Source organism: Gopherus evgoodei, chromosome 1 (genome assembly GCF_007399415.2).
Source record: "Gopherus evgoodei ecotype Sinaloan lineage chromosome 1, rGopEvg1_v1.p, whole genome shotgun sequence".
Lineage (NCBI taxonomy): Eukaryota > Metazoa > Chordata > Testudines > Testudinidae > Gopherus > Gopherus evgoodei.
This window is the reverse complement of record NC_044322.1, coordinates 232,967,589-232,994,076: the sequence shown is the minus strand read 5'-3', so window position 1 is coordinate 232,994,076 and position 26,488 is coordinate 232,967,589. Positions and strand designations below refer to the sequence as shown.

The following is a 26,488-nucleotide window of genomic DNA, read 5'->3' as shown; positions in this document are numbered from 1 at the left end:
GCAGATTGGCAGAGGCCCTGGAGGTTTTTCGCCTTCCTCTGCAGCATGGGGCACGGGTCACTTGCTGGAGGATTCTCTGCAGCTTGAGGTCTTCAAACCACAATTTGAGGACTTCAATAACTCAGACATAGGTTAGGGATTTGTTATAGAAGTGGATGGGTGAGAATCTGTGGACTGCATTGTGCAGAAGGTCAGACTAGATGATCATAATGGTCCCTTCTGACCTTAAAGTCTATGAGTATGAGAATGTGGTAGTTTGATAACACAGGGAAAAATATTGTTGATTGCTGCTGCAGGTACTATATCAGTTCTGTAGACAGAATTTCCCTTCTCCGGGGCATCAAACCAGCATCTATCACTGAAGAGGGACAACCACCTCTATTATAACAACAAAATTCTACTAGGTTCTGGATCTATGACCTGTATTTGTAAAGTACAAATCACAGAAACGTGTAACTTAAGTATTTTACCAGTACGATCTAATACCCATTTACACCATTCAAGATGAAATCCTACTGCAAAGGCTTTTTAAATTAGGAAGATAAAATTAGAAGCTTCCTCTCCCCAGACTGTGTTCCAGTGACTTATTTTGAGTACAGTGTATTCATGCCTTAGTTCCTTCAGCTGGTTCAAGCTAGGCCTTCATACACCAAAGGGGTAGTGCTGACAAAAGATAACCAGGAAGATTTCAGCAAAAATTTAAATGTTGGCACATTCTGATTAAAAATACTTAATTTACATAGTATGTTTGCTGAGAGCAGCTCAGAAGCCCTTTAATAAAGGCTCCTCACCCCTGTGAGGTAGGGGTTTATCTCCATTTTATATATGGGTGACAAAGGCATAGTGGTCACACAGGAAGTCCCTGGCAATAAATTATAACTCAAAATCCAGATGTTATAACTCTTGGTCTCCAGCTACCTCAAACATCCCCTTTTCACCACAAGCGACTCATCTTCAGTTTTAAGTACATACATGGGTTAGCCCCACCCTAACTCCTCTCTTACCTGGTCATAAGTGGTCAATCCTTGTTCCTACTCTGCCAATGCCAGCCTTCATTGCCCAGCAGTCCAATTTCATGGTTGCCCTCTCTCTCACGCAACCCCTTTGGCATGGAAGGAAGTTCAACAAGACCACTACGCTAACCTCTTTCAAATCTTCCTGAAAAAACTCACCTCTGCTGTGATGTGTAGAAAATACTCAATGAGTAGGCAGCTGGAGGGCTGTAATCACTGACTTACACTAATCAGAGTAGTCTCTCTGTTACCTTGTACTCCCCACTGTCTCTCGTATCCATCTTTTACAATCTAAGTGTGTGACAAGAAAATTCTTTGGGGCAGAATTAGTCTTTTCATTGAATGCCTTGCATAATAGGGCACTGTCCTCAGCTCAGACTTCCAGACATAACTACAATACAGATAAAATCAAACCACTAGACAATCCTTCCTCCTAACATCCCTTTAAAGTTACTTTGAGAAGATTAATACATACTGCACACTAATTATTTAATGCCCTCAAGTGCTTTAGGGGCTCACCAACTGAAATTTTCCCGTGTCTAAAGATGAGTGCCCTTTTTAAGTGAGTTGAAAACACGTGGACAAAGCACAAGAAAGCAAGAGTCATGTGTGCATGCGTTAATACCGTATCTCCTTCTAAAACCAAAAAACTCCTTTTTGAGATTGACAGGAAATTCAACTAGAAATAGGAAAAGTTAGTAAGAACAGACAGTTCCACTCATCACTTAATTTACTCCTCGCACTTCTGTCAAAGATGAGCAACATCACAAGCTCTGAAGGGAGCCCAATGCAGTTCTTCTCTGCCAAAAATCTGGTAGAGGAGCTGTAGGGTTGCCACCTTTCTAATTGCTGGTAATGGGACCCTCCCGCCACTCGCTGGATCATCTCAAGGAGACTGCCTACAGGTAGGAGCCAGCCCTGGCTGAGCAGGGGCTGGTGTGGGTTAATGACCCAGCCCCTCACCCCACCACGTGGTAACCAGACTTGTGGTTTGGGAGCCATTTATGCTTACCAGGTCCTGTTTTTGACTGGACTTTCTGGTCAAAAACTGGGCACCTGGCAACCCTAAATGGCATCTGGACACAGAAGCCAAAAACCAGACTGTCTGGGTGAAACCTGGATGGGTGACAACCCGACAAGCCCAAGAGGAGAGGAAGAGAGAAAAAATTTTAATTTGGGAGAGGATGAGAAAAAACAGTCTTTTATAATGAGGCTCCCCAGTTGTGTGAGGTTAAAATATCAAAGGAATTCAAGCTGTCTCTTTCTCAAACTAAGAGAGAAGAAGTTAATTTTACATACCATAGTTTAGAGCAGCAGTTCTCAAACTGTGGGTCGGGACCCTAAAGTGGTTTGCAACCCTGTTTTAATGGGGTCGCCAGGTCTAGCATTAGACTTGCTGGGCCCAGGGCTGAAGCCTGAGCCCCACTGCCTGGGGCTGAAGCTGAAGCCCGAGTCCAGGTTACGTGCCCTCTGCCTGGAGCTGAAGCCCTTGGACTTCAGTTTTGGCCCCCCTGCCCAGGCAGCAGGGCTTGGGTGGGCTCAGGCTTCAGTTCCCCCTCCTGGGGTCATGTAGCAATTTTTGTTGTCAGAAAGGGGTGGCAGCGCAATGAAAGTTTGAGAACCCCTGGTTTAGAGGTGTGAATGAGGGTATTGGAAATCCACAGAGAGCACCTAATAAATGAAGTCCAAAGAAACAGCACATCCTTTATTTAAAAAAAAGATTTCTCTCTTGTGAAATATTTAGCATAAATATCCCAGCAGTCTGGCACACACCTCCGGCTGGAAAACCAAAAGTCAGATATATGGTTACATGGCAAGATTCACAGAAGAATTCCTTCCTTAGCTGCTCGATTGAAACCAGAGATCAATCAGTAACAGTGTCTGTTTGAAAGAGTGGAAGGCCTGTTGGAGGAGCCCAGAGACAATGCATACTGGGGATACCCAAGAAAAGCAGTTACAAAGATTGTATCACCCTTTTTAGTGTCATTCAAACCATCTGATTTTCCACAATCTCCCTGCCCTCCCCATCTTAGATTCTTGTTAGAGATTATCTGAGTTAAAAGGGGAGACAGAATTTCTCTTTGAAGTTTTCTTCAATGTATTCTCTGTCAACATGAGCAGGTGGGAAAAGAAAAACTATTCATCTTTCTACCAGTTTCTCAGCATTGCCAAGCTTGACTTACATAATATGCATAGCCATTCCCGATCTCAGTGTTAAATATACATTTAATTGATTTTAGGTCAGGAGGCATGGGAAGTGAGAGATGGTAGAATCTAAATCCCAGGTGACAGACCAAAAACCAAGCAGTAAGCTTCCACTAAAGAAGTAGCAAGAGATAGCATTTGACTGATGAAAGGTTTCCCACTTAACCAAAAACTTCCGGTTTGTTATTCTTTTCCTCCTCCTCCTCCTCAGCTAGGGCCACTTCCATTTGTAAATGAGACTCTAGTACTCCTTGAAACAAAAAGCCCATTAAAAAATTAAAGCTATGTATCAACATTAAAGAATGTTTTGCCTGATAATCAAGTCTAACTTATCTATTTTTATCTATCTAATTTCTATTTTCACTTGTGGATTGTTTCAGCACAATTGCTAAAACTATGTAAAAGACTAGCCTAGAATCAAAGACCATAAAAGCAAACCAGAATTTAAGAAGTTGTTGTCCTCCAGACAAGAGTTGAACTGAGACTGAGGGCATGTGGGAGTTGTAGAGGTGCCTTATGTACCATTCAATAGCAAAATTAAGCATTAATATAAAAACCGTAAGTATACAAATCCCTAAACTTTAGTGAAGTGGTACTTTGCTTCATGTAGGATTAGATATTCTTCAAATTGTGGCTTATGAGTAGCACCTTCAAAATTGTGTTCCTATTCCATATTTTCCCCTATACATATTAAAATGCTTATCTAAAGCTGCAGCAGTTTTTTCCCTAAGAAAAATAAGTACCAAAGAAAATAAAGTTGTCAGCTTTCTGACTTGAACGTCTATGAATCTGCAATGTTTCCACCTTGTTTAAATGAACTGCAAATCTTCTCAGATCATTACAATTCATGCATTCCAGCTCAGCTAAACAGGGATGCCTGCCATTTTCCATTACATAAGTTCACGCAGCACAGCTCGGTTAGGAACACTGCCATTTCAGCAGACATTTTTCAGCAGACTCTCCTGTTCTATCCCTTCACACAGATTTTTGTTGAGTTCTTGGAGCAGATTAAAAACCAAATCCATTATATTACAGCAGTGAGTAGAAGGCTCCTAACCAGATCATGGCTCCATTGTCTGGGATGCTTTACAGCGCTCATCCTGGGGGCCTAGGCCAGCACGTCCTATTTCTGTGTAGGGGTAACGGAGAGCATGCCCAGGAACTGTGTGCCAGAGAGGCCAAAAGAGACAGACCAAGAGAAGCTTAAGAGCACACAGGTCTTTCCCAGGCTGTGCCAAAAGTAAAAATGTCTTCAGGAAAATATTTTCAAATTGCAATCAGGCACCTATCATATGTGCCTTTGAAAATCTCCCCCTAATTCTGTAACTCTTCACTCACATGAGTGGCCCTATTCATTTCAAAGATAGGTTACAATGACAGGCTGTATCTATACTGAGCTTTTCCTTACCATTTCCTACTCTTGCACTACTGCAGATGCAGCTCCACCAGTGACAGAAATGGAGGGAGCTCTAGTGTGAGCAGAGTACAGCAGAACCTCAGAGTTATGAACAGACTGATCAGCCACACCCCCTATTTAGAACTAGAAGTACTGGCAGTTGCACAGACCAAAGAAAAGAGCACAACGCTGTGTTTAAATTTAGACTACTATAAATAAATAAATTAATTAAATAAAAACTTTTTTAAAAAAATGATTTGACATGGTAAGAAAACTGTTTGTGCTTTTCATTTAAATTCAGATGGCTAAAAGAAGCATTTTTCTTCTGCATAGTAAAATTTCAAAGCTGCAGTAAGTCAATGTTCAGTTGTAAAGCTTTGAAAGAACAATCGTAACATTTTGTTCAGAGTTACAAACTCCTCCGTTCTCAAGGTGTTCAAAACTCTGAGTTTCTACTGTACTAGTGTTTTTACTATCATCTCATCCAACTCTGCTCAGAACAAGTGTAGATGGTGGTAAAGATGCCAGAAGCCAAGCACATCTTGTTTACATAGTGTTACTGCCACCAATGGAGCTCTATGTGGCAAATGTTAAGAATAATCTGTGAAAACAAGGCCACAGAAAGAAGTTTTTTGGCTCCATTTTTGTGTGTCTTGCATACAACTAAAATTAGTCTGAATTCTCTCTTTTTCTATTGAGATGGGGCAGGGCTAGGGAGAAAACAAACAGTTACTATGCACTGGCTGTAGCATAGGACACACTTAAAAAGATACTAAGTCACAAAAAGCATGTCAATGCATATCACTTGAGTAAATATCAATAAATTCTCATACCTTGAGAATGAAACTCACAGATGCTAATAATCCAGTTGGAGGAGTAGACTGAAATCATAAGTGATGCTGGCAGAAAAGTCTGTAGCTAAAATTGCCTGTCACTTCTCATTATAAAACTGTTTTCAGTTTCTTATAACTTTGTCAAACTTCAGCCATTCAGGCTGAGCTTTTCCATGCCAGGCATACCTCAGGTTTTGTTTGGAGGAAGGGGTTGGGGAACAGGGAGGGGTGGAGTCTTATCAAAAATAATTCAGCCATTTCTCAGATGAGCGAAGAATACACTGCTTTGCCCATTTAAAAAATAATCCTTGAACTGTTTGAAAAGCTCTTGCAGCTCCAGGCTTCAGAGCAAAGAGCTGAAGTTTGAAGGGGGCTGGCGAGAGGAAGAGGATGAGCTTTTTGCTGCCCCCGGGCAGGGGGGGTGGAGGTGGAGAGTCTGAGGGGAGAGGGAACTGTCCAATTTTTGCCAAGTTATAAGCTTCTGGGGGGAAAAAGATGGTTAGAGTTTTGCAGCTAAATTCTCCAAAGATTTTATCTGCACTGGGCATGCTCCAACTCCAGCTCCTGTCTGCAGCTAACTGCACATGTTCCCTCCCAGGGCTTCAGGGGCCAAGCAGGACCCTTGCAATTGCTCCATTTAACTGCTTGAGGCCAGTGTGGTGCCAGGCACCAGAACTGAAAGCAGAAAGACAATCTGTCCTATGCTCCCAAATCTCTTCCAGTGGTGCCCATGCAACAAGGAGAAGGAGGAAGCTGCTTGGCTTGAATTCCAGAGATGGGTGAGGAGCAGAAGAGTCTATAGCAACTAGATCACACTCCTCCACAGAACCTAAAAGTGAACCACTGTTCCCAGGTAACACGTTCTAGCAAATAGCTGTGAAACCCACTGGCAAAGTGCATCTCCATCCCACTCCATTAGTCTAGTCACATAATAGAAGACTTATCTTCTAAGACTTACACCATTACTCAAGTGGCAGCGGACAGCTCTGGGGAACTACAGATCCTGACCCTGCTGATGATCTGTGTGTGCATGGGTGAAGGATATGTCCAATAATGCATGGAGCCACACACTGAATGGAAAAAAAGATACAAAAATAGTTGCTGCACAGGCTTAATTCACATAAGGCAGAGGTCCTATGGAAAAATAGTATGGGATCATGTAATTAGCTATTATATCATAATGTATATGTACAAGGGGGGGCCAAATTAGGGTTGCACGGGTAACCTTAGTAACTAGGAAATGCCAAAAATGAGTGCTACCTTAACATCCTTCTAATGTAGTGTTCTAGCGCTAGCATACCTACTCTCTAGACCAGCCACACTCATGTTGTTATGTGCAGTTGTAAGATGCCAGTTATAGTGCTACATGGGTTACTCCTGGGGGCATTCTGCACAATATTAAAAATTCTGCATACAATATTTTAAAATCCTGCAAATTTGTCAAAACAACAACACTACATAATCACACTAGTTTCAATTATTTTGGTATTTTAAAATACCTGTTACAGACATACTTGCTGACAATACAGACATACACATTCTCCCAGAAGCATAGATTCATAGATTCTAGGGTCAAAAGGGACCAACGTGATCACCTAGTCCGACCCCCTGCACAAAGCAGGCCACAGAACCCTACCCATCCACTTCTATAACAAACCCCTAACCTATGCCTGAGTTATTGAACTCTTCAAATTGTGGTCTGAAGACCTCAAGCTGCAGAGAATCCACCAGCAAGTGACCCATGCCCCACGCTGCAGGGGAAGGCGAAAAATCTCCAGGGCCTCTGCCAATCTGCCCTGGAGGAAAATTCCTTCCCGACCCCAAATATGGCAATCAGCTAAACCCTGAGCATGTGGGCAAGACTCACCAGCCAGCACTCAGGAAAGAATTCTCTGCAGTAACTCAGATCCCATCCCATCCAACATCCCATCACCAACCACTGGGCATACTTATCTGGCGATAATCAAAGATCAATTGCTAAAATTAGGCTCTCCCATCATACCATCCCTTCCATAAACTTATCAAGCTTAATCTTTAAGTCAGATATGTCTTTTGCCCCCACTACCCCCCCTTGGAAGGCTGTTCCAGAACTTCACTCCTCTAATGGTTAGAAACCTTTGTCCAATTTCAAGTCTAAACTTCCTAGTGTCCAGTTTATACCCATTCGTTCTTGTGTCTACATTGGTACTAAGCTTAAATAATTCCTCTTCCTCCCTAATATTAATCCCTCTGATATATTTATAAAGAGCATGCATATCCCCCCTCAGCCTTCTTTGGGCTAGACTAAACAAGCCAATCTCTTTGAGTCTCCTTTCATATGACAGGTTTTCCATTCCTCGGATCATCCTAATAGCCCGTCTCTGCACCTGTTCCAGTTTGAATTCATCCTTCTTAAACATGGGAGACCAGAACTGCACACAGTATTCCAGGTGGGGTCTCACCAGCACCTTATATAACGGTACTAACACCTCCTTATCTTTGCTGGAAATACCTCACCTAATGCATCCTAAAACCGCATTAGCTTTTTTAACGGCCATATCACATTGGCGGCTCAGTCATCCTGTGACCTACCAATACCCCAAGGTCCTTCTCCTCCTCTGTTGCTTCCAACTGATGCGTCCCCAATCTATATCTAAAGTTCTTATTATTAATCCCTAAAGTGCATGACCTTGCACTTTTCACTATTAAATTTCATCCTATTACTATTACTCCAGTTTACAAGGTCGTCCAGATCTTCCTGTATGATATCCCGGTCCTTCTCCGTGTTAGCAATACCCCCCAGCTTTGTATCATCCGCGAACTTTATTAGCACATTCCCACTTTTTGTGCCAAGGTTGGTGTAGGCTAGACTCGCCGGGGCTCGACCCTCCCGGATGAGGAGGGGAGCCACACCGGCCTCGACTTGTCGTCTGCGGGGCTCGGTCTCAGGACTGTCGCCCACCATGCGGGTAGTCGGTCCCTGTGGATAGGACTGGGCAGTGGCACAGTCAACGGGGGCGCGGCCCTTGATTCGGGCAGGCACCAACACACAGTTAATTAGGAGCTCAGGCCGCCTGCTGCAAGGCTGAGCAACAATATACAGTCAGTTCGGGGCTCAGACCCTCTGCTGCAGGGCTGAGTAACAATACACAGTTATCCCAGCTCCGGCCCTTTGGTTCAGGGCGGGCTGGCAGGAGTCCGGGTTGCTCGGGCCCTTTGGAGCAGGGCAGAGCAGTGGCAAAGTCAGAGGGGGCCCAGCCCTTGGTTCAGGCGGGGCACCAAACACAGTTATAACAGCTCAGATCCTCTTGCGTCAGGGTTAGGCAAACACACAGTAGGCCTAATGGCCTCCTCAGGCGAGGGGGAGGGGGATTCTGCCACGCGGCTACGGGTGGCAGGGGGAACGCAGGCCCACCCACTCCACTGTGTTCCAGCCCGGGGCCCTAGTAGCGGTGATCACCGCTGCAGGTGGTCAGTGGGGATCCTGACCGCAACACACTGCCATGGGTATCGGGAGGTCTGCAGCCTGACTTGGGTCAGCTGCTCCCGGGCTACTTCCAGTATCCCCCTCCGAGCCTACCTGGTTCGTGGGATCAGCTTCAGGGACGTCCCACCACATCGGCTCCTCACGGCCAGGGCTGGGCGGCAGGTCCGGCAGCTCTCCTGGGAAGTCCGGCCAGGCCTGTTCCGGGGGGTCCTCGGGGTCGCAACAGGGGCGGGGCGTCTCCGGCCACTCCTCGTCGTAGCGGGCGTGGGGCAGCGCTGGCAGCTCGTGGGGCAGCGCTGGCAGCTCGTCGTCGTAGCGGGGAGGTTCTGGCCAGTCCGGACAGCGGCCTGCGGCCTCAGCAGCTTCCCAGTCAGGAGCTCCCACGGACAGGTGTGCTCCTGATGGTGGCTGGGCTCCAACTGAGGGCTGAGGGCCAGCTTTTATTCTTCCGGGTTGCCGCTTGACCCTCTGGGGGGCGGGACTTCCGCTTACAGGCCCCGCCCCTAGGGATGATTGATGGGGCTCGACCCTCCCGGATGAGGAGGGGAGCCACACCGCCTCATTACACACACACCCCCTCAAGTCCAGCTCCCGCTCATCGGGGCTGGACGGTTCCATCTCTTTGAGGCGGGATAGGAAGTCCGCGTTGGCATGGTCCTTGCCAGCCCGATGCTGGATGGTAAATGCATAGGGCTGCAAGGCCAAATACCAGCGAATAATGCGGGCGTTATTGTCCTTCATACGCATGAGCCATTGAAGTGGGGCGTGGTCTGTGATGAGAGTGAAAGGGGCCCCCAGGAGGAAGAACCGAAGGGCCTCGCAGGCCCACTTTACTGCGAGGGCCTCCTTTTCCACCACGGCGTAGTGCCGCTCTCGTGGGAACAGTTTTCGGCTCCGGTACAGTACGGAGTGGTCTCCTCCGTCCCCTTCCTGAGACAAGACCGCTCCTAGGCTGACATCAGATGCATCCATCTTGAGGATAAATGGTTTGTCAAAATCCAGACTATACAAGACGGATTCCTGGCACAAGCAACTTTGGAGCGTTTTAAAGGCCGCCTCACACTCGGGGGTCCATTGTACCTGTAGCGAGCTATTCTTAGTCAGCAGCCCGGACAAGGGGGCGGCAATGGACGCAAATTGCGGGATAAACTGCCGGTAATACCCCATGAGTCCCAGGAAGCGTCGTACCTGTCGTTTGGTTGTCGGGGTTGGGCACTCTGCGAGGGCTTGGACTTTCCCCAAGAGGGGTTTGACTTGCCCCTGCCCGACGGTATAGCCGAGGTAGGTGGTCTCCTGCCAGGCTATCCGGCATTTCTTGGGGTTCGCCGTCAACCCCGCCTCCCGCAGGGTTCTGAGGACCGCCGCGACCTGGTTTAGATGGTCCTCCCAGCGGCGGCTGTAGATCACGACGTCATCTAGGTATGCGGCCGCGTACTCTTGATGCGGCTGCAGAAGGTGGTCCATGAGCCGTTGAAAGGTCTCGGGGGCCCCATGGAGGCTGAAGGGCATCCGTGTGAATTGATAGAGCCCTGACGGGGTGGCAAAGGCAGTCTTCTCCTTGGAGGTCTCCTCGAGCAGGATTTGCCAGTAGCCTTTGCTAAGGTCCAGCGTGGTGATGAATCGGGCCTCCCCAAGGCGGCCCAGCAGCTCGTCGACCCGGGGCATCGGGTAGGCATCGAAGCGTGATATGGCGTTGACCTTCCGGAAGTCTATGCAGAACCGACGGGAGCCATCTGGCTTGGGCACCAAGACCACCGGACTGTGCCACTCGCTCCGAGATGGCTCGACGACCCCCAGGGCCAACATGGCCTGGACCTCCTCCTCGACTTCCTGCCGCATTTGATACAGCACCGGCAGGGCGGTTTCTCAGATGACCTTCCCGGGCTCGGTTTGGATCATGTGGCAGGTTAACGTCATATAGCCCGGTAGCGTCGTGAAGGTTTGCCGGAACGCCCGCAGGAGGCACTGCGCCTGTTTACGTTGCTCGCCTGTCAGGGAACACCCCAACGGGGGCTCCATCAGGTCCCTCGTTTGGACCACCTCCGGGCCTAGCTCCGAGCCCGGCGGGCGTGGGTCAATCAAGAGGCCCTCCCGGTCACGCCATGGCTTCAGCAGGTTGACGTGATATATCTGTTTCTTCTTCCAGCGGCCCGGTTGGTAAATCTCATAATTAACGGGGCCCACCTTCCGAGTTACCTCGTAGGGGCCCTGCCAACGGGCCAATAATTTTGACTCCTTGGAGGGCAGGAGCAGCAGAACTCGGTCTCCAAGGGCAAACTCTCGTACCTCGCTTCTTGATTATAACTCCGCTCCTGCCTCTCTTGGCTACTTTTAGGTTTTCCCGCGCCAGGGTCCCCGCCTGAGTAAGCTGTTCCCGCAGCCGGAGGACGTACTGGAGGAGGCCCTGGGTTGGGGAGGCCGACTGCTCCCACATCTCCTTCATTAAATCCAGGAGACCCCGTGGCCTCCGCCCGTACAAGAGTTCGAAGGGGGAAAACTTGGTGGACGCCTGGGGAACTTCCCGGATGGCTAGTAGCAGGGGTGTAGGAGTTGGTCCCAGTGGCGTAGCTCATCCGATGGGAACCGTTTTAGAATGTCCTTAAGGGTCCGATTGAACCGTTCCACCAACCCATCCCTCTGGGGTGATAGACAGAGGAGTGTAGTTGTTTCACCCCCAGGAGTTGGCAGACCTGTTTCAGTAACCGGGAGGTGAAGTTAGTGCCCTGGTCGGTCAGGATTTCTTTAGGCAATCCTACACGGGAAAATACCTTCACCAGCTCGCCGGCAATGGTCCGGGCCATGATGCTCCTCAGGGGAATAGCCTCAGGGAACCGGGAGGCATAGTCGACCAGGACCAGGATATACTGGAAACCAGCCGCACTCCGGGGCAGTGGGCCTACCAGGTCCATGGCAACGCATTCGAACGGTGTTTCGATCAATGGCATGGGGACCAAGGGGGCCTTGGGCACTCGAGGCAGGGCGGCCAACTGACACCCCGGGCAGGAATTACAGTACTGTTTTACGTCCCCATCGAGCCCCGGCCAGTAGAACCACGTCCGGATTCGGGCCAGGGTCTTCTCGTGCCCCAGGTGTCCCGCGGCCGGCACATCGTGGGCCAGGCTCATCACGGCACGTCGGTGGCAGCAGGGCACGAGAAGTTGCATCCGGGGCTCCCGTGTGCGGGGGTCCCACTCGACCCAATAAAGTCTGCCCGCCGGAGCTCAAAGTGTGGCCACTGCGTGGCACAGTGAAGGTTGACAATGGATCCATCGACTGCTGCCAGTTGCTCGTAGGCCTGGCTGAGTGTGGGGTCGGCCCGTTGGTCCCGACAGAAGTCCATGTCAAAGCAAGGTCGGGGGGGGGGGGAAAAGAGTTCTTCCCCCTGGCCTCCGCGTTTCCTGCCCCAACCTCCTCGGCGTCCCCTTCTGTCTCCACAGGGGGCTCCTGGGGCTCCGCCTCAAAGGCTGGGTATGGACCGGAGGAGCCCCTCAAAGGCGGGCCAGTCGTGTTCCAGGATCACGGGGTAGGCTAGTCGGGGGCCCAAGCCGACTACCAATGACCGCGTGAGGCCATTGACCGTCAAACAGGCCCGGGCACTCGGGTAGGGTCAGACATCCCCGTGGATGCACTGCAAATGGATGGGCCCCAAACCAGGGGCGACCGGTGGTCCCAGAGCCCGGTGGACCAGCATTTGCCCACAGCCCGAGTCCCCTAGGGCTGTTGTGGCACGGTCCCCTACGACCACCAGGATCGTGAGTTTGGGGGGTTGGGGCCCTCGGACTCTGCCTTTCCCTGCACAGACCTGCCCAAAATCACACTCCATCTTGGGATAGTCCCGTTGTAAGTGACCGGCCTTCCCACATCCGAAGCAGGGTCCAATTTCTGGGTATCCGCCCCGCGGCCAGCGGCTCGAGGGCTTCGGCGGGGCCCCGACAGACCCGCAGGAGAGACCCGCAGGGCCGAGTGCGGGGCAGGATCCGGGCGTGGGGCCCAGAAGGCCGTCGCAGGGTCCGGCCCGTGGTTTGGGCGCCGCGGCCCGGATGAGGTGGATGCCCTAGTCTCTCTCCGGAATTGGTCGGGCCCCAGGGTGGGTGGCCGAACGGCGGACCCCATAGAAGCCTCCGCGGCCAGGAAGTCCTCCATCAGGGAGACCGGTGCCTGCAGCATGGCTGGCCGGTGGTGGAGTACCCAAGTCCTTCCCAGGGCAGGTAGAATTTGCACAAATTGTTCTAAGACTACCTGCTCGGTCACCTCCTCCGCCATACGGGTCTCAGGTTGGAGCCAGCGGCGGCAGGCCTTCTTCAAGCCTTGGGCAATCAGCCGGGGCCGGACGCCTGTCGGGTAGATCTGGCCCCAAAACCGTTGCCTGAAGGTCTCGGGGCTGACATCCAAGGCGTCCAGGACCGCCGCCTTCACTCGATCGTAGTCCTTGGCCTCTTCCGTCGCCAGCCCGTGGTAGGGAAGCTGGGCTGGCCCGGTTAGGTACGGGGCCAAAAGAGTGGCCCATTGGTCCCGGGCCCACCCTGCGACAAGGGGCACACGATCGAACGTGACCAGGTCATCCCCTGGGCCCATCTTGGTCAGGCGCAGGGGAATCGGCGGGCGGAAGCTCCCGGCGTCTTCTCCCGTGGCTCCATCGACGGGGCGGGACGCAGGCCCCAGGAGCAGCTGCAGCTGGCCTCCCACTTGCTGTATCAGCTGCTGCTGGTGCTCCAGCTGAGCGGCATGCTGCTGTTGTTGCTACTGGAGGTGCGCTGCGTCTCGCTGCTGCTGTTATTCAAGATGGGTGGCCTGCAGCTGTTGCTGCTGCAGGAGTTGCGCCGCCTGCTGGCGCTCCTGGCTCTCCGCCAGCAGCTGGAACAGCCGTTCGACATCCATGTCTCTGGCTTCGGAGGGTTGGTCGCGCTACCGTCCTCCTACCAGCCCCTTCTCACAGGGGCTCGGGTTCAAGCAGTCCCTGGTCAGGTGCCAGTTGTAGGCTAGACTCGACGGAGCTTGACCCTCCCGGATGAGGAGGGGAGCCACACCGGCCTCGACTTGTCGTCTGCGGGGCTCGGTCTCGGGACTGTCGCCCACCGCGCGGGTAGTCGGTCCCTGTGGATAGGACTGGGCAGTGGCACAGTCAACTGGGGCCCGGCCCTTGATTCGGGCGGGCACCAACACACAGTTAATTAGGAGCTCAGGCACCTGCTGCAAGGCTGAGCAACAATATACAGTCAGTTCGGGGCTCAGACCCTCTGCTGCAGGGCTGAGTAACAATACACAGTTATCCCAGCTCCGGCCCTTTGGTTCAGGGCGGGCTGGCAAGAGTCCGGGTTGCTCGGGCCCTTTGGAGCAGGGCAGAGCAGTGGCACAGGCAAAGAGGGCCCAGCCCTTGGTTCGGGCGGGGCACCAAACACAGTTATAACAGCTCAGATCCTCTTGCGTCAGGGTTAGGCAAACACACAGTAGGCCTAATGGCCTCCTCAGGCGAGGGGGAGGGGGATTCTGCCACCCGGCTATGGGTGGCAGGGGGAACGCAGGCCCACCCACTCCACTGTGTTCCAGCCCGGGGCCCTAGTAGCGGTGATCACCGCTGCAGGTGGTCAGTGGGGATCCTGACCGCAACACTGCCATGGGTATCGGGAGGTCTGCAGCCTGACTCAGGTCGGCTGCTCCCGGGCTACTTCCAGTATCCCCCTCCGAGCCTACCTGGTTCGTGGGATCAGCTTCAGGGACGTCCCACCACATCAGCTCCTCACGGCCAGGGCTGGACGGCAGGTCCAGCAACTCTCCTGGGAAGTCCGGCCAGGCCTGTTCCGGGGGGTCCTCGGGGTCGCAACAGGGGCGGGGCGTCTCCGGCCACTCCTCGTCGTAGCGGGTACGAGGCTGCTCCGGCAACTCCTCGTCGTAGCGGGGAGGTTCTGGCCAGTCCAGACACCGGCCTGCGGCCTCAGCAGCTTCCCAGTCAGGAGCTCCCGCGGACAGGTGTGCTCCTGACGGTGGGTGGGCTCCAACTGAGGGCTGAGGGCCAGCTTTTATTCTTCCGGGTCACCGCTTGACCCTCAAGGGGGGCGGGACTTCTGCTTACAGGCCCCGCCCCTATGGATGATTGACAGGGCTCATCCCTCCCGGATGAGGAGGGGAGCCACACCACCTCGTTACAGTCAGTAATAAAAATGGTTAAATAAGATTGGTCCCAGAACCGATCCTTGAGGAACTCCACTAGTAACCTCCTTCCAGCCTGACAGTTCACCCTTCAGTATGACCCGTTGTAGTCTCCCCTTTAACCAGTTCCTTATCCACCTTTCAATTCTCACATTGATCCCCATCTTTTCCAATCTGACTAATAATTCCGCATGTGGAACCGTGTCAAATGCCTTACTGAAATCTAGGTAAATTAGGTCTACCGCATTTCCTTTGTCTAAATAGTCTGTCACCTTCTCAAAGAAGGAGATCAGGTTGGTTTGGCACAATCTACCTTTAGTAAAACCATGTTGTACTTTGTCCCAATTACCATTGACCTCAATGTCCTTAAGTACTTTCTCCTTCAAAATTTTTTCCAACACCTTACATACTACATATGTCAAACTAACAGGCCTATAGTTACTCGGATCGCTCTTTCTCCCTTTCTTAAAGATAGGAACTACATTAGCAATTCTCCAGTCGTACGGTACAACCCCTGAGTTTACTGATTCATTAAAAATTCTCGCTAACAGGCTTGCAATTTCATGCGCCAGTTCCTTAAATATTCTCGGATGAAGATTGTCCGGGCCCTCCGATTTTGTCCCATTAAGCTGTTCAAGTATGGCTTCTACCTCAGATATGGTAATATCCACCTTCATATCCTCATTCCCATTTGTCATCCTTCCATTACCCCTAAGCTCCCCATTAGCCTTATTCAAGACTGAGGCAAAGTACTTATTTAGATATTGGGCCACGCCTAGGTTATCCTTAACCTCCTTTCCATCCTCAGTGTGTAGCGGTCCCACTTCTTTCTTTGTTTTCTTCTTATTTATATGGCTATAGAACCTTTTACTATTGGTTTTAATTCCCTTTGCAAGGTTCAACTCTACTTGGCTTTTAGCCTTTTCACTTTATCCCTACAATGTTCTGACCTCACTAAGATAGCCTACAAGGAGTGGAAGAAGGGTGGGATTAGCAAGGAAAGCTTTCTGCTTTTCTTAATCACCTCCCTGAGATGCTTGCTCATCCAGCTTAGTCTACAACTCCTTCCTATGTTTTTTTCCCCCTTTCTTGGGATGCAGGCTTCCGATAGTTTCTGCAGCTGCGACTTAAAGTAATTCCAGGCCTCCTCCGCATTTAGATCCACAAGTTCTTCAGTCCAATCCACTTCCCTAACTAATTTCCTTAATTCTTTAAAGTTAGCCCTCGAGAAGTCAAAAATCCTAGTCCCAGATCTATTTTTGTTTATCCTTCCATCTAGTTTGAACTGAATTAGCTCATGATCACTCAAACCAAGGTTGTCCCCTACAACCATTTCCTCTATGAGGTCCTCACTGCTCATCAAAACCAAATCTAAAATGGCATCCCCTCTTGTCGGTTCTTCAACTACTTGGTGAAGGAATCTATCAGCTATCACATCCAGAAAAGTCTGAGCCCTACAATTCTTGCTAGCACTTGTACTCCAGTCTATATCTGGGAAGTTAAAGTCTCCCATGATCACACATTTCCCATTAGTGTTTACTTCCTTAAAAACATTAAAGAGGTCTCTATCCATATCCAAATCAGATCCCGGCGGTCTGTAGCACACCCCAAGAACTCTCTCAGGGGAGGCTCTAGTAGCTTTCTTTCCCAGTCTGATTTTTGCCCAGACAGACTCTGTCTTGTCCATTCCATCACTTCTTATTTCTTTAAGTTAACCTCCTCATTGATGTACAATGCTACTCCACCACCTTTGCCTTTATTTCTATCTTTCCTAAACAGCACATAGCCTTCAATACTTGTACTCCAGTCATGACTACTGTTCCACCATGTTTCTGTTATCCCTATAACATCTGGTTTCACTTCCTGCACCAGTAGCTCTAGTTCCTCCATTTTGTTCTCTAGGCTCCTCGCATTAGTGTACAGACATCTTAATTTTTGCCGTTTGGTTTCACTCACATTCTGTACCCTGTTAGGCACAGACATTCTACCACCAGCATCACCTGTTAGTCTGTTATCTACACTACCCTTCCTCCTTATGCCAATTCTTCTGTCCACGGCTGTATCCCCTCTTACTTTGTTTACTTCCCTCTCAAGGTTAAATTCCGGCGTGGAGATCTCCCGAACATCTCCCAACCATCTCCCCCAAATTTCTAGTTTAAAGCTCTTTTAATCAGGTCGGCGAGCCTCCATCCTAGAAGTCTATTTCCCTCCTTGCTCAGGTGAAGTCCATCCCGAGAGAACAGTCTTCTGTCCGTAAAAGCTTCCCAATGGCCGCACATCCCAAAGCCCTCCTTATAGCACCACTGCCTGAGCCATCTGTTGATCGCCATAATCTTGTCACACCTTTGTCGCCCTTCTCTAGGAACTGGCAGAATCCCACTGAAGATCACCTGAGCCTTGATTTCCTTAAGCGTCTTCCCCAGTCTGGCATAGTCTCCCTTGATACATTCCAGAGAGTATCTAGCCATATCATTCGTTCCCACATGAAGGACAATCAATGGATTCTTCCCCGCTCCCGCTAGGATCCTATTCAGCCTCAGGTCCACATCCTGTATCTTAGCACCCGGCAGACAGCACACCCTTCTGTTCTCCCGATCAGCTCTAGTCACAGGCCTGTCTATTCTTCTCAGTAAGGAGTCTCCAATCACGCAGACCTGCCTTTTCCTAGTGACAGTGCGCTTCTCCGGTCTATCTCCCGCATCCACCGGCTGCAAGTCCCCGATTCCTATTCCCCCTTGCAATCCTCCTGAAACCCCTATGACAACCCACTTCCTGTTTCTCTGCCTCCTTTCCCCACCCCATGAGCCCAGCAGCAGGGCCCCCACAGCAAATACACCCAACCCCCCACTCTCTCTCCCTCAGAGCTAAGCCACAGGGCCTCCCCATCCCAGATATCCACACCCCCCAACTCCCCCCACAGGCAGCCATAAGCCCCCCAGCCCAGACAACTTCTCTCCCCCTCCCCCACCCCAAACCCAAGGATCCTGAGGGAGAAACAGCCTGATGCTCCAGGCTTGCAAGGAGTTTCCTGCACATTGCCCTCTCCTTCTCTCAGGGCATGCTGATAACTGCAGCTACCAGGAGCCCTCTGTCTCCCTTTCCCTCCCCTCAGCAGTGTCTATGTGTGAGCTGAGCTGGGTCTGGCGGCCCCTAGTGGTGGCTAGCAGCACTGCAGCCCATTTCTGTGAGGGAAAGAAAATTCTGTGTGCATAACATTAATTACTGCAAAATTCTGCCTTGCACAGTGGCACAGAATTCCCCCAGGAGTAATGGGCGCATCAAATGCATGTGGCAGTTCAGTGACTGACCGACATAAAAGTGGCCCTTGAGACTTACCACCAAAATGAGCCCTATTGCTGCCACCCTTCCTTACCCAAAAGCAATCCCAATGAAGTAACTGAAACTATGTGTCAAAGGATTACAGAATTAGGCCTGGATCTAGACATTTTTACATGTATTATGGATCTGCTCCTGCAGCAAGCAACATCACCCCAACAATAGTGGCTTTAAAAAAAGGTCTTGGCTAAGACACTCTCCACTTTTAAGAGGTAGGACAGAATGTTCAAATCACACTATTTTTTTTTTTTTTTTAATCCTGATCCAATTTAAGTCAATGGGAGTTGTGCCACTGACTGCACTGGGAAAAGGGATAAGCAGTGGGTGTCCATTTTTCAATATCATGAGCACAGTAATAAATTTAAAAGCCAAAATAGATCTTTAGAATGCTAAGAATGTTGTCTACAAGATTAAGTGTTTTTACTAGGTCAAATCAAGGGTTTTAGCAAATAGTGTCCCTTGAAGGAGCTTTCCATCTGTAATTTCAATTAAAAGTAATCTTCAAGGGGGAGCATGCCTTTATATTAAGCCTCAATTAATAAAAAGCCAAATAACTCATTGAACACTCAGCAATGGATCCCACAAAACACATTTATTTCAGGTCATTGTTGTAAATAAGCTACACGGTGATTAAGAAAAACCTTTTGACTTAAGTTTTTCCTTTCTGCAAGGTGCATTGACCCCTAAACTCGTTATTAGCCATAAATGTTATACAAGGATTTGTCATCAACTTGCTGAAAGAACAATTGTATCCAGTCTTCTACAAAGCAAGGCACCAGCAAAGTATTGCTTGTTTTGTTTGTTTTTTTTAAACAAATTTTACACTATTTTTTTTTTAATCAGGCAAAAAGATTCATTCCATTAGACTCATACTTAAAATACTATCAAGCAAGGAAGGCAACTTTCCTAAGATTACATTTCCTACTGTGGCCTAATCTATAGCCTTGTCCACCACTTGTGTAAGATTTGCTCCTTTTTTAGTTACAAACCTTCTATTAAAAATAAACAGAATTTTAGACTGGGCAAGATATTTTCCTACACAAATACTAAAAACAGAGGAAGCTGGATATAAAAGGAGGAAACTTGGCAATGAAGCAGTGTAGTTTGAGTATACAAATAGTTATATCAATTTTTTTTTCATAGTCGTTTCTTATTTGGCTCATCTTTCCTGAAATAGCACAGTTAATCTATTACGTGTAGTAAATATTTCCACCTCTCAACTATTTATACTCTGCAACCACAAAAAACAGATTATCCCCACTTTACGTGAGGGTTAATCTACAGCCTCACCTTCACTAAGAAAAGAGGTTTTTAAATACATGTTAAAAGTATATATTGTCCTGTCTACACTAGGGTAGTCACACATTAGCTGGTCAGAGCTCAACTTTAGTGGGGAGCCTAGGTTTACATTGATCAGCTAACACTAATAGTTTAGACCAGGCCAGGCAAGTTTTAATTTTAAACACGTAATTAGCATGCCAATAATAAACATATATTTCTAGTGTAAACATGACCTACACAAGTGGGATTTGCCCTGGCCATGGAGAGTTGCGGTGCTTTCCCTCTGCACTACTATTCACTCTTCACCTAGACGCCACAGAAGAGTCTGTGTGGCTGTTCTTTGAGGTTTTCTCTCCATGGAGATTAGAAGGCACATGGAGGATGGGGGTGGAAGAAGAGCAGGAGACTGAACATGCTCCCCTGCTCAGCACCCAGCTTCCCATTTTTTTCTCTCTCTCTCACACATATACATACACACGTTTCCAAAGCAGTACTGAGTCCTACTGTGCCTCCATCACAGCTGACACAAGCGATACCACCAGTAGGAAAACAACAACAACAACAACAACAACAGATGCACAGAGTGTCAGTCTTTTCCTACTGATTCCATGACTGATCTCCCCCCTCCCATTAGAGGATGATGGTTCCCTGAAAATGCTGGGAGGTGAGCCTCATGGAGTTTTCTCTGGCTACCTCCTTCAGGTTCCTTTGCAGGTGATCTGTCCCTTAGTTATTGTGGAGCTGTACGGCATTTCTAGAAGAATTTGGTACGTCTTCCCTCTGGGTGCATTAAATAAGACTACTTTGTATTGTGGCATGATGCAACAGTCCAGCGCATGTTTAAAAAGCAAAAATAAATAAAATAAAAAAGGGAAGCAGCAGCACCCTCAACATAGCCAGTTGGACAGGTTAAAAACTTGTAACATTTGATCAGAAAAAGGATTTCGTGATGTGGCATGAACTGCTTCTAATAAGTTCATTGTAAACAAAAACAGTTTCAATTTTAATAGAGCATTAGTCACATATCTCAGCATTTCTCAATAAACGTATCCAGTGCCCTGAGGGTAAAATTATTTCTGTTTACTGGGCTGAGTGTGGGGGGGGGGTCTCATACTCTAGAAGAATTACTTGGCTGTAGAGACAGAAACTAAAGCTCAGAAGCGTAACTCTTTATAAGACAGTCGAGAAGTAAAACTAGTCTTCGAGCACTCAGACACAGTTAAACAAGTCTGCTCCGTGTCTGTGCATAGCTCCCACTGAAGTCAAATAACTATAACTTCATTTTGCTTCAAGCACTGGAGACTTTTCACTGCATCAATAGCACCAGGCATTTAGTTGAGTTTCTCTCTGTTGGAAGATCTCCCTGAGATCCCCACACCCCACTTTCAAATTAGAGTTGGCAATTTCCTCAGTTTCTATCAGCAACCAAAGCAATTCACCACCACTGTTGGATGAAGTCACTGAAAAACCTCAAATGCAGCCTCCTGCTACAAGGAAATATTTCTTTAGAATTTCTTCCCTTTCCCCCTGCCCTCTGCATTCCATTTTCTTATAACCATTTTCTCCCTAATTTCTATGCACCTTTCCCTTCCCAATGACTCAAGTAATTTCTCTGAGGGTTTTTGTTGTTGTGTTTTTTTGGAGGGCAAGTTTCTGTTTCTCCGATTCAGAGTTGGGGAGAACTGAGAGCAGGGGAAATGGGAGAGAACAGATTTTAAACCACACAAGACTGAGAATATGGTGTTTGTTTCCACAGTGTAGACATTTTAGTTCTATGCTCCAGTTCAGCGATGGAGGGACACTCCTCCCCCCTCTCCGCTCAAGTGTATACAAGGGCTTTAGAAGCCAGGAACTGCATTCCTAAAGCTGCTTCAGGGTCAAATATAATCAGCATTTCTAGCTAAAAAAGCCTAGGACCCAATTCTCATTTTACAGAACCAGAATACTGTAAAGAGCCCTAGTGTAAACAGAAGTCAGGACCTTTAAGCTTTATAGAGATGCTCGCATGTGCTGCATATACATCTGTACATAGTACTGTGACTATTTTTTAAACCCTACAGTTACATGAATAAACTTAAGTGAACTGACTACAGCAGGTTCAGTATAACACTTTTCTTAATACATGCAAAAGAAGCAGAAAAAAAGTGTGCCATCTCTCTATATAAAGAATTACACCCTCCCTCCCTCAAGTGGTTTTCTTGCATCCTACCTGAAAGCAGGTGTACAGAGTTGAAATTGTTCTCCAACTTGCCTAGTAGTACAGTAAGAAAGCAGTCAGATGAGAGAGAGGCAACATCCTTGGAACTTTGATCATATACAACCACCTCCTGCTTGCAATCAATCTCAATCTGAAAAGCAAATAATTGCAGATAAGGGAAAGGATAGGAAACCTTCCCCCTTACCAAACAGAATTAAGAGACCCAACATATTTACTGTACAGTGGTTCTAGTATCTGGATTTTACATACAGGTTTAAACAAAACTGATATTTTTACACCTCTTATTAGACCTAACTGTACTGTATCCCTTCAAGGTTTAGTAAATGGAATATCTGATCAGGGCTGAAGTTTGTTGCATGAGATGAGGTTCATCCACTGGGCAAATCTGAGCCACTTAAAAACACCAAAAACAAACAAAAAAAACCACAAACAAGTTTACCTGAAATTAAGGTGTTTTGCATTCAAATATAAAGCAACAAACCTTTAGTTTCTTCTCCCAAACAATTTACCTATCCAAAAAACCTTGAACTGCTACAAGTATATTTTATTACATCTATAAAATTTGATTAACTTTTTGAAAATTAGACTTTCCAAATTACACCATGTATAAAATGTCAACCTGAGGCAAAAAGTTTATGCATTCACTCTCTTCCCCTCCCTGCCCCCTATCTTTTCTGCCCAAACCAAAATATTTTGGAAACATTAACAGACCTCTTAAATAAAATCCACAAATAGATTCACTTAAGTTACACTTCAAATTCTCTCTCATTGGCCTAACTCTGAAATGCTTACCTTTAAAATCCAAACAAAAGATATTTTACAGTTATCCAGAAGGGGTGGGGGTTTTCTAATTTACATATTTCCTTCCACAACGTACAGCAAAACCCCTTAATAAGCAATCCTTACTGCCCAAAAAAAGGCCATCCCAAACAATCCTTGAAAGTATTAAATATAGTTCTCTTCCACATGTATAAGAAAACAATTTGAAACAACTGGATTTTTGTGTTGGTCTCTCGAGGGGCTCTTTACCACAGGATTCACTGTATTTCATATACCAAGATGTTTGAAGTTTAATTTGCAAAAACATATACTTGAAATATGAATAAACTACACATAAGGACCATACTACATGAAAAACTCTTAAGAGGGTTATAGAAAAGTAAACTGATGGGGAGTTTTATTTGAGTAATTCTTAAACATTACTGTATTGCCTATAGCATAATTTCACCTATAGTTTATTTACTGTAGCTCCTGGGAACAAGATAATAAAGTTGTGGAAGACTGCAGTTCATCATTACTCATTTCACTACAATGTAGATTAATTTTATTTTAAGAGTTTTACTTCCACACTGCCTTAAAATAAAAAAAAATAAAATAAAATAAAAAAAAGGCAAAAACGATCCTTACCTTGTGTTTTGCTGAATGCTGAATGAGTTCTGTAATTAACACTTTGTCCTGCTGCAGCCTCCGCTTCATAAGCTTGGAGCAGTTGATATTGATAGCATCCAAGATGTGGGATGTATTGTATTCCACAAAGGGACGGCTATCAATCAGTAGCAATTTTTCTGTGCCACTTTCCAGTAAAGCCACCAACCTCTCAGCAACCATGAGTTGAGTCCTGATCATCTCATCAGCCATGACAACAATAAGGCCTCTTTTACCACCTCCCTCTCTAATTTGCAGAGATGATGTAATGGCTATGTATTCAAAGGCTTAGCCACTCCATTGTACTGAAAGCGTATGAGGTCATGCTGGTAGTGACTGGCAAAAGAAAAGTTAAACCCATTTTCAGAAAGAGCCCTCCAAGTGAATGTCTCCTTCTGCTTCCAGTTGATGCGCTGTTACAAAGGGCTCATTCCACAAAGCAGCCCCTCACATCTGATTCATGAGGAGACGACTACAGAGTGGCCATTTCACAATTCAAACAAAAGATGCTTTTGGGCTGCCACTGCATTACATCATTCTTTACCTATGCTCCCAGCTTTGCACTGGACTGAGGGCCTAGAAGACAAAGAAAGAAAGAAAAAAAAAAGTGCTTGCAGTATACAGTATTTGACATTATCACAATCTAGCCCATGCTCTGTGGGCATTACATTTTTAATATACACTTGAAACTTTAAAATTTCTTTGCGGCACGTTCCAAAGAGCTAGGGGTAATATCTGGAAGTCTGGGCTCTGACTCTTTTCTGACTCTACTCCAACTATCCCGGGCTGTACAATTACCCTGTTGGGGCAAATACAGTCAGTCTTAACTGAAGAACTTTGTTGCCACTGGAACAATCTCTTCGTAAGACTGCGCAATAGAATAGAATTATGCGACACTGCTCGAAGCAGTGGTGTTCCTGTTCAAAGAAACTTCTTCTAGGTGTGTTGCAGCAGATTTAGTGAGATCTACAATTTATTAGGGAAAGGTAAGACCTTGATACTTTGAAAAGGATTTTTTGTGTGAGCTTGTGCACTATCTTTCTTGAAAATTTCACCTTAAGGTGAGAACAAAAATTTGAGTGGAAATTGTCAGGAGCTAAAATGGAATATCGCCTCCTCTTTGGAGAAGGTGGATGAAGAGAACACACGAGCAACATGCTGCCTTCGGGACCTAAACTTTTTGGTTTATCATTCAACATACAGTACCAACGACATAATTCTTGTCTACACTAGAGAAATTCACCTTGCTAAGCCTTGTTTGTTCAGTCTAATTGGAGCACTTGTGAGAGGTGTGTTACAAACAGTTTACATACATGCTAAATACCATTTGGAGGGGACTTCAGCAGAGCTAAATATTGGCTTAACCTGAACCAATCCAACTTAAAGAGTTTTAGTGCCAGAGTGGTGCACAAACTAGATGAAATGGTTCAACTCGGCCTCCCAATACAGTCAATCAGTTGCTTTTTGAAGTCTCCCAGAGGGCACTGCTTCTGGAACCTGTGGGATATGTACACAGAGGGCACAGCAACTGACATAGTTTAGGGTTAACAGACAAGGGCAAACCTGCCAGAAATTCAGCATGGCTAGCAGGACCACAAAGGGTATGTCTATACTGACATCAAAAACCCACAGCTGGTCCATGCCAGCTGACTCAAGCTTGCAAGGCTTGAACTAAGGGGCTGTTTAATTGCAGTGTAGATGTTCAAGTCCCAGAGCTCGGGCTGCAGCCTGAGCTTGAATGTCTACACTACAATTAAACACCCCTTAGCCCGAGCCAGCTGGCATGGGCCCTCCACATGTGTCTAATTGCTGTATAGACATACCCAAAATGAACCATTTGTTTTTAAATCTGTGCAATATATCCTTCTCAGACACAAGTGGTTGCATTCTCTAGTTTATATGTGGTTCTGCAGTGTAGTGCTGCTGTTTTCTGTTGTTTAGGGAAATGTCTTATATATAAAACCGAAGTACCTCTTTGACACAAAAGCAAAAGTACAAATCTTTGTCATGTCAACTAGCTATAGCCTAGGCTTGTAGTATCTGACCTGCAAACCAGGCAATTTTAATTTGCTAGTGATTGTACCAGACTGATGATACGCAAGCAGGATAATCCAACCATCAGGCTTGTTAGAGAAAAGGGGTAGAGGGAAAAGGTTTAATTAAAAAAAAAAAGTTGAAATCCCCAGAACGATCAGTCTCTTAGGACAGAAGTGGGCAAACTATGGCCCGTGGGACCATCCTGCTCGGCCTCTGAACTCCCAGCCAGGGAGGCTACTCCTCTGCTCCTCCCCTGTTGTCCCCACTCCTCCCACTGCAGCCTCAGCACTCTGGTCTGCCGCTCCTGCCGGGCAGTGCGGCGGCGTGGCTGGCTCCAGTATGGTAAGGGGGCAGGGAGCGGGTGATTCCAGGGGGCAGTCAGGGGACATGGAGCAGGGGCGGGGGTTGGATAGGCGCAGGAGACCCTGGGGTCTGTCAGGAGGTTGTGGTGTGGATAGGGGTCAGGGCAGTCAGGGGACTGGGAGCACGGGAGTTGGCTAGGGGGTGGAGTCCCTGGGGGGGGCAGTTAGGGGCGGGAGCCATGAGGGAACAAGGGGGTTGGGGGAGAGGGCGGATAGGGAGCGGGGGCCAGGCTGTTTGGAGAGGCACAGACTTCCCTATCCAGCCTTCCATACTGTTTTGCAACCCCAATGTGGCACTTGGGCCAGAAAGTTTGCCCACCCGTCTTAGGGGGATACAAATTAAGCATTGAAACATTTCTATAAAACTTCAAAAGCACTAATTTTTGAAAGAAAAAATTCTGAAGTTTAATACACAATGCACATGCAAAGATAAGAGGCTTTGAACACAACCCCACCTGCAACACTAAGTTGGATTTTTTTAAAAGAAAAATCTTACCTCAAATTTCTTTTAGTGGTCATGTAAATCTAGCCATAATACGTCCAGGGTAGAACACATATTTTACAGCCCTAATCCTGAACTACGAACAGTGCAGAGATAGGGATGGGCCTGCAGACTTCCCAGGGCAGAATCAGGGTCTAAAGTAGCACATGTACCTTGGTCTGCAAGTATAACAACACAACATGGGTTCCAATTGTGTAAGGTGGTGAGTGCTTTTAAATTCCACTGATTACAAGTGTAGTTAAAAGGAGCTCAGCACCCTGCAGGAGG

General features: G+C 47.5%; 1 protein-coding gene across 7 annotated transcripts in view; it reads right to left on the bottom strand.

Annotated features, from left to right (window-relative positions):
* Positions 1 to 26,488, bottom strand: part of DUSP16 (dual specificity phosphatase 16) — a 102,527-nt gene that overhangs the window by 32,057 nt on the left and 43,982 nt on the right. For 4 of the 7 annotated variants that reach the window (XM_030539295.1, XM_030539305.1, XM_030539314.1 and 1 more), the window contains 2 exons: positions 23,303 to 23,896; positions 21,887 to 22,025 (listed from right to left, as the gene is read on the bottom strand). In XM_030539295.1, the coding sequence (XP_030395155.1) occupies positions 21,887 to 22,025; positions 23,303 to 23,533 (370 nt within the window). In that variant the 5' untranslated portion in view covers positions 23,534 to 23,896. Of the gene's footprint in view, positions 1 to 21,886; positions 22,026 to 23,302; positions 23,897 to 26,215; positions 26,380 to 26,488 lie in introns of all 7 variants that reach the window. The other 3 variants (XM_030539271.1, XM_030539280.1, XM_030539287.1) reach the window with 1 other exon arrangement.